General features: G+C 33.7%; 1 protein-coding gene across 2 annotated transcripts; it reads right to left on the bottom strand.

Annotated features, from left to right (window-relative positions):
* Positions 1-350: 350 nt before the first annotated feature.
* On the bottom strand, positions 351-8030 carry LOC121405675 (scavenger receptor cysteine-rich domain superfamily protein-like). Of its 2 annotated transcripts, XM_041596569.1 has the most exons (5): positions 7795-8030; positions 5331-5436; positions 2885-2976; positions 2151-2483; positions 351-1468 (listed from the first exon to the last, which is right to left on the bottom strand). In XM_041596569.1, exons 3-5 carry the CDS (start codon positions 2955-2957, stop codon positions 1359-1361), a joined length of 516 nt encoding a protein of 171 aa, XP_041452503.1. In that variant the 5' UTR covers positions 2958-2976; positions 5331-5436; positions 7795-8030; the 3' UTR covers positions 351-1358. The 2 variants fall into 2 exon arrangements, with proteins under 2 accessions (XP_041452503.1, XP_041452505.1); XM_041596571.1 differs by lacking the exon at positions 7795-8030 and having other exon boundaries at positions 5331-6471.
* Positions 8031-8410: the final 380 nt, after the last annotated feature.

Here is an 8410-nt window from a genome sequence, read left to right on the forward strand (position 1 = left end):
CTCTAGGTTTGTTATTAGAGAGACATAAATAGTAGCATATTGCTTTTACGTCCTCATGATCGAAGAAGGCAGTTTAAAGTAAAACTTTGGAAACGATTTACATTTTAGTAATTTAATGTATCGAATAAAAACGAAAGATCAGTAATTTCTTACATCGCTATGCCATCACCACTGCGACAAATTCGAAGTCTCCCGTGGGTACAGTAATTACAACCATTTGCAATTTTAAGTTTATGATCTTCTTATTGTTTGTCCGATATTGTACAAACTTTTATCTACTTTTATGATTTTTCACCATTTTTCTCCAAAAAAAATTGACATTTGAATTGGATTCCCCTTTAACAACACAAAATATAAAATGTAATGTAATATAAAAATGTTACAATTTAAATCACGAAATAAATGAGTTCTCAAAATCCTTTAAAATGGAAATAACAAAAGGGCTTTGCCATAGGTCCGTCAGCATGCACCTGTTAAACATTAAGATGTAATAGACCCTTAAACCAACCAGGAAATTCAAATGATAAATGCTCGTTAGAAAGTATTTCCTACGAATTGACAATTTTAAACTATAAACGTGATCGATTCACAAAACTGTTTGACCAACGAGATGGCAGATCAATTTCAGCGCTCAAGAAAAGGAACCAAGAAAGCAAGTACAAATGATATAAAATAACGGTGACATTTCATGCGCGCGCGCCGCTTGAAAACGCTCTTGGCGATAGCAACAGCTACTTTGTATGCATAGGCAAATTAAATATATTCGACACATGTCATGTACATCTTACATTGCATAATAAAAAAGAACAAACATTATCAAGAATACATTCTTGAATCACTCACTAAAATTAAGAGCTTCGTCCTGGCAATGGCATGGTGCCCTCCTGCTTGCTGCTCCGTTCACGAACAATTTAAGGGCCAAGTTTGGTCAGCTTACTTCTTACAGGAGCTCTTGTAAATAATGACACAATACAATGAAATGATTTTATAGGGTAACGAAAATATGATTGACGAAATATGAGAACAACGTAAACGTACAATATGATACTTGTATTCACATGCACATAATCAAAATATAACATGTTAGTATTCATTCCATTGAGTTTTAAATATTGGTTGAAGACAAAACCCTGACATCACTCTGCAAGTTTGCTACACCTAACTGCTATTTTTACATTATTCTATCCCTGATGCGGATCGAAAAAACCGTATAGCTTCTGTAGTCCGCAATCCCGTAAGCGCAACTCGACACTCTAGTCATACTGATCGAGCTGCTATATGATCAAAATATCCCACCAGTTGAGCTCCCCGAATCCAAGCTGACGACAGATGCTCGCCGGCTTCAAATAAAATACCAATCATACTAAAAATCCACCATACAAATTACTCCAACTGCCACTTGACAGCTTAACCTCTACCCAGCCTGAATACTGATCAGGTCCGTAATTGAGTCGCAAACCTGCATCACCTGGTAAAAAGAAAAGAGAGGGGCAAAAGAATGTTAAATAATTATACGTTAGTTTATGCAATAGAAAAGTCCTTATAACGTATTTTTTAAAGTAATCGTATTATTGCTAACGGATTAAACTCATAATCTCCCTTAACCTATCAACAAATACTAGTATTCAGGATAGTGTAAGTACTATGGTAATTTCGTGACAACTGGAACATTTATCGATCCAGTTTACCCTTTTCTAACAATATCTACCATGCAATATTAAATAGCGGCTCAAACGATGAAACAAATAACGAATACAATAAATTATAGAATTGTATAAAGTGAGAAGGAAAAAAAAAATCATAATAAAAAAAATAAATGTGTGACGTCATAACCTTTTTTTCTTCGATATCGATATTTAATAACATTTATCGTAAATGAAGAAAATATGTAATCGTTACTTCCGTCCCCCACCCTAAATATCATCGCCATACGTATGCAGTAGTCATGGTAGTATATATTTTTCATTTTTATCATTGGTTTTCATCACAATATTTCCTAAACATGCAGTATTAAATACCAAAAAGATAACATTTACGGCTTTAGATTATTTCAATTCTTAAAATGGAAGCCAATGAAGATGTGTTATGTTATTGTTTTGTGATATGATATGATGTGATATGAAAGAAATATCAAATAGAATTTTACTCACTTGCGGGAGGATAACACACTACGGCCTTGTCATTGCCTCCACTTCCTCTTGGTCTTAATGTAGGTTCTGGGCATTCCGAGAGGCGATCTTCATGGCCGTAGCATCTCACCGAGGATAAACACTTTGCCCCACTGTCCAAATTTAGAGTCGGCAGGGTACCACTGACCGTAATAGTATTCGCATATCCAAGACCTTTTTCTTTGCAGACTACCTCGGCGTCGTTCATATCCCAGTCATCGGCACAGATTGTTCCCCAATATCCATCAATGTACACTTTGACAACGTAGTCGTGTGGATAATCACTTGACACAGCTTGAAATTCTACTTGGAACTCTGGTAAATTAAGAACAAAATCATTATGTATATGCACACTTGGTAATTTCCAGAAGGATATTATTTGTTTCATAATTTTAGATCTTTTCGTTTGGACACGTCTAACAGAACTTGGAGAGAGTGTGACTACCTTGTCCTTAATTAGTTTCGTTCGAGAATCAATTGGTAACCTTATACTTCAGTACAATATGACCTCAATACTACTTGATTTGTTATAAATCAATTGTGTTATACAATAACTAATACTACGTTAATTCGTATCCACTGTGATAATACGTAAACTATAAGCATTGTTTATACATTACATAATTATCTTCCTATATCGATGATAAAAGCAACTAAAAATAGTATTCAGTAGTGCGAGCGCAAATAAAATGTACGAAGACTAAGATAGTACTCACGACGTGCCGCTGACGAAACGGCTATCAGACCAGGGAGGATGCAGAGAATCAGTTTCAGGTTCATTGCTGCCATTTTGACATGAGACTCACAGCTGGATGAACCGAGAAATGATACAAAAGTTATCGTTGGCCTCCTAATATATTCGTTCAGTATAGCATTAATAGCGCGCGGAAAACGTACGAGAAGTAATGGCGGGCGCGCGCACAGCCGATGTGGCAGTTGTTTCAACGGGCAATAAGGAAATGAACAAAGACAAACAAAGTTCCCCTGACAGTGCAATTATATAAACTGAAACAGGAAAGGTCCACTTAGACGCGTCAACTGATATGCGTCCAATTTAATTGATATGTTTAAACGGGATATTTCATATTTTTGTAGTTTTATAAAACTAATATTTAATCTCGCGACCTAACAAGTGGAAAGAGGAATTGCGATGCTTTGATATCACGAGGCGTGCATGTGATTGGTATAAATCGTATTACTTATTCCTGGGACTATGCCAACAAGGAAATAAACCAAAGTAAATAAAAATACCCTATCGAATGTTACAGGGACTTTGTTTTATATTGTTATATTTGTATGATATGGTGATAACAAATAATAGCAATAGAAATGAACACGAAAACAGTTCAGCGTCTTATTCAAGATGGCTTTATTTATTGGGAGATTCAATACATATACGAATTTTACATTTTACATTGATTCCATTTGGAGCCCGTTTTTATATTGTGGAAGTGCACATCAAAGAATACTGTTTTTTTTTTAGGGACAAAATATATCTTGTGACGAGTTCTAAATTTGTCGTATGTAGAGCTTGAAAACTTTTAAATCAGTAAGGTATATTTATAGCACTAGAATTTTTCTTACATCATCCGATATGAGCCTGTTAAATGATAAACGGAAAACATGAGCACCGGTAACGGACGCATTACGTTCGTCGAGGAAGAATATTAGCTCTAAGTCAAATTAAATATTACATTGCCTGTGAGGAAAGTTGAAAGAGTAAAGATGAATAGTTTAATGTCAGATTAAATCGAAAATGAAATGCCAACTTGTTTTTGTTACTTTCAGATAATTTGTATGACCAGTATCCATAAATAACATTTTCTTATATCTTGAGTGGAATAACTAACTGACAACAAAGTTATAATCAAATTTCAAGCCACTTTTTGACATCAATTTGTAACCCATCAAAATTCAGTATACGTTCATGCATTCTTGTTTTATATTCCAAACTCTATTTCATCAATTGTTATATATTGCAGATAAATAGCGACAGATCTTTGTGTTGTTTTGAGCTTTAATTTCAAACAGATAAGGATGCATTCATTTAGGTTCAAGAGAGTTACATCTTGACTGCTAATTCAGAATATGGTGCCTTAAAATAATTTCCTATTTTTTTCGCAGGGAGTGTGAGGGGTAGAAAGAAAATTGCATTAAAAAAAAAGAAAACATCTCGCTTCAACACATCAGGAAGTAAAAGGAAATGTCATCGCGCTTTTCTGAGAGCTATGTGGCAAATGTTTTCAGTCTCTATTCCAAACGGGCAAAAAGCCAAAGCATATTTTTTTCTCTCAGTACCCAGCGTCATAAACAAACCTCTTGAATGATATCGCATGACGTTGACATTAGTCCTCCAATCGAATCACGAGAAACGGCTTAACAAAATTCAAAGGACTTATGTGCAAGAAATTACATCTCGTTTTATCAACCGATGTATGCAACTACTACGATACAGCAAAAAAGCATTCTCGAATAACTGGTCATGGAAAGAGTAAAATGTATGTATAAATAAAAGCAGAAAGGATTGCATTGGTTCCTCTATCCAATGCGTGTACAGACTATTGAGCAATGCAGAAAAAAAATGGATGCAAGCCAATTTTCTAACGGAAAGTTAAGCAGGCAATAATTGAAATGAAATAAATTTGCTATAAGATTTTTTTTTTCTTTCCGGAGAGAAATTTGTAATTCTGCACAGGCACTTTTTGTAACGATTTCCAATCTTGTTTTTGGAGGGAATCGATGGTTTTCATTTGTTCTAAGCCAATTCATTAATCATTCGACTTCAAACATCGAGGAAATACAGTAAGAAATTATTTCTGTCTAAGTTCTGTTCGGAGTTAACATTTACTATTTAAATAATTATAGGGTTGTATTTTTATCACCGCGGAATTACATTATCGTGTTAAACAATGTCATGTTTTTAACCAAATAATTCTTTTGGCCTTTCTGCTTAATTGAGACACTATTTAGCGGTTTCTTACTAGGAGAAAGGTTAATATTATCTTATGAAAGTAGCAAATTCTTGTCAATGACGTTGAGTATGGGGTCTTATCTGTATAGCCGAGAGGAAGCGTTGAATTGTTCATCCGAGTTATGAAATGTTTTTATTTTTTATTTACTTATTTATTTATTTCAGGGTATGTTCAACGTCGATCAGCTTACCGTGACGCCAATCAGCATGCATAAGGAGCAAAGCGAAGGAGCTTCCACGAAAAAACAGTTCTTCAGAAGTTCTTCAGAGTGAAGTCAATCAGTGTTCGGGAACTTTCTGTGTCAAAGATCCGTTTGTAATGTGAATGACGAGTACATTTTTAATGGCCATTCCGTATACAAGGAAATTATTGATATAAAAGAAATGTTTCTAGTTCGATATTTAGTTAGGATGATATCAAAATTTCGTATAAATCTCATGAAGTCTTGCATTAAATAATCAGAAGGCCTGGTGTCAATACTTGACCATATTTATTCGAATAACACGTAGTTGTATAAATATTTCCGCAATGTAATCTAATATAACTGAAATTCGCGATAATCTCAGGTAGATGTGAACTTACTCAGCGATAATCTCAGGTTGATTTCAAAGTATCTTATACTATTCTAGGTACGTTATTGAGTGCCGCCATTAATAGGGGCAATACACTGTGATATCTCAACAAAGGACCTTCTGATTCAGTGATCGATATTGTTTTAAGGAACATAGGACGTATACGTATCTTATATGATTGTAAAACATGAAGTAATGTAGTGTTGCATTCTTCTTTTCTATTTCGATTCAGCGATGAGAAAATCAGTAACACTTTAAAGCTAAGATTTTATTACGGAAAAAAAATCCAAAGATAGAATACTTGCCATACTTTAAAATCATTTTGCCTCAGGAATAATATTTATTTTTATGTATAATTTGTCATTTTTATACAAACCGTGCAAAAATACTATTTATCATTGTGTATTTATGTCTCGAGAAATCAAATTACATTACCATGAACTATATACGTAAGCTCTGCGCTTGCGAATTTGTTAGATTTCTAATATTCTCTTTGATTCATATATTTAGCACATTTTAATATCTATTTATTCATTACGTCTCCATAACCCATATTCTGTAAGCGTAAAATCTGTATTATATAAAAGACCTTCATATGTGAATTTTATTGATTTTACGTAGTTCCTGAAATATATTTCCTAAAAGTTGAATATCTTATTTCAAATTTATGTGTTCTTGACCGCCAGTATCGTCAACAAAAATTAGAATGAATTAGTTTAAACGTGGCATGTAGTAATTGTACATTTCGCTTGAAATCCGGGTATCCGGGTATCTTATTTCGCAGTACTTCAATCTAAAATTGGTATTGTTCGTTATGATGTTTGATAATAAAAGTTAAAGTTATACAGTGTTTGATTTTAAGACTTCTTATTGATAATTAGTATGTTTAAAATATTCGTATTTGTTTGCTGGTTATTAATTTGCATTCATTATTTGTTCAAATTATTTTTCCTCAATAATTGAATTGCCGAATCCGAGTAGGAAATATTCAAAGATAAGAAAGAATAAGGCCATTGTCGTTATATTTGATTAGGTTTCAGAGTTACTATCCGTTTTTGTTTTATTATTTCTACACGACAGTTTTGGTCTGCATGCGTATATAGCTGAAATATAGGTTGTGAACTATACTGGTTGAAGATATTGAAAAATAATGTATTGTCTTAAAAGTTGTTCATTTGACATTCCGATAAGTCTGAGTAAGTTCCGTATGTTATAAAGCGAAAAGGGACACGATAATGTGTCCTAAAATAAAGTTGGATTTCATGATGCTGCTACCATAATTTAATCCGTTAATTCGTGAAAAGGTCTTTTTTATTTGTGTTCTCAATGTTCATAAATGAAGCATTATCCTATTTTATTTTCCATGTTCATGTTCTTTAGGATTATAACGTGAGCATATTCGGTCTAGAAAGAAGAACTCTAAGACCTATATGATAAGAAGTAGGATGGTGTGTATTTGGGTACGTTGGTCAGGTCAATCATATCTGAATGTTTAAGTTTTAGTGAACTTGTAAATTTGTAGTGTGGCTACCCTTCCATGGTTGTTACCTTTAATGCAGTTTTATGGGACAATAGAATTAAGATTTGTTTCAAGAATATAAGAAAGGAATTGCAACAACATACTCTCTCTACAGTAATAAATTTGCGTAATTTAGCATCGTACTCTATTTATTATTTTTATTTTAATTCATGGAATTATTTGCCATTCACCCCCGTCATGGCTGTAAATATTCATTGTTAATGACATGCAACTTTTTTCTCCTTTGATTACATACGATTTAATGTAACAAGATGCAAAAAATCTCAACGAGAACAGACGATAGCAAGGGGATTCATAATTGTACATGTTATAACGTCTCACTCTCACTCTATCAAGAAACAACAAAATAAAGCAAAACGAACATTGGCACGTCTTACAAATCGAAATCAGTCTTTTAAGAACAAAAGAAATTAGAGCAATACAATTCAATAAAAGTTCGACAAGATCATGCAGATGATTTAGAATTCACACATCATACTCGCATAACAAAAATCACATAACTGAGAAATTCGAAGAAAATCGATTAGAATATATTCTCTTACTGTCAGGAGTTACTTCACCGTTGACACCCGATATTCGTTCTGACCACAAACCTCTAAAGCAGATTGGTATATGCCTTTTACGATTGTCCAATGAGAGCTCTGGAAAGTTTTTTTTTTCGCTCCGTCAGATGTGAAAATAGGACATGGCGCCATCGGTCTGGATGCTTGCCAAAGTGGATGAGGAAACAGATGGCCAGATCTCTAAAATATATAAGTGAGAAAGATATTAATACAGGCACTTGTGTTTGCCTCTTAAGAACTGTAATTTGAGATATTTCCTCGTTTGACAGGGACGAGGTTCGCTAGTTACTAGATGTCATGCCAGTTGACAGAATAGGACAATAATTTGAAAGTTACACAGTAACCTTTCCTGATTTACAAATTTTGTAGTTTGCGATCTCCATCTAAAATATGAATTTATGCATTTCATAATTAGGGAGTTGCTGGTTTTGTTTGTTCACTGGTGTTAAAATATAGACTGGTGATTCTAAGATTCAATGGCCTTTTCCCCAAAATCTACCAACCTTTTAGTTTACGAATTCCTATGTATAATATGTCTATGTAATGTTATCATTTAAATGCTCATTTGTGTAAATGGAAGTATTATGCTGAGGTA

The sequence above is a fragment of the Lytechinus variegatus genome, chromosome 19 (assembly GCF_018143015.1).
Source record: "Lytechinus variegatus isolate NC3 chromosome 19, Lvar_3.0, whole genome shotgun sequence".
In the NCBI taxonomy this organism is placed as follows: Eukaryota; Metazoa; Echinodermata; class Echinoidea; order Temnopleuroida; family Toxopneustidae; genus Lytechinus; species Lytechinus variegatus.

Excerpts from the sequence above, each read along its gene's own strand:
- LOC121405675 (XM_041596569.1), bottom strand. The coding sequence starts at position 2,957 with ATGGCAGCAATGAACCTGAAACTGATTCTCTGCATCCTCCCTGGTCTG. Across the intron at positions 2,484-2,884 it reads CGTTTCGTCAGCGGCACGTC|AGTTCCAAGTAGAATTTCAA; the intron begins GTGAGTACTATC and ends TTAATTTACCAG. Across the intron at positions 1,469-2,150 it reads AGTGTGTTATCCTCCCGCAA|GTGATGCAGGTTTGCGACTC; the intron begins GTGAGTAAAATT and ends TCTTTTTACCAG.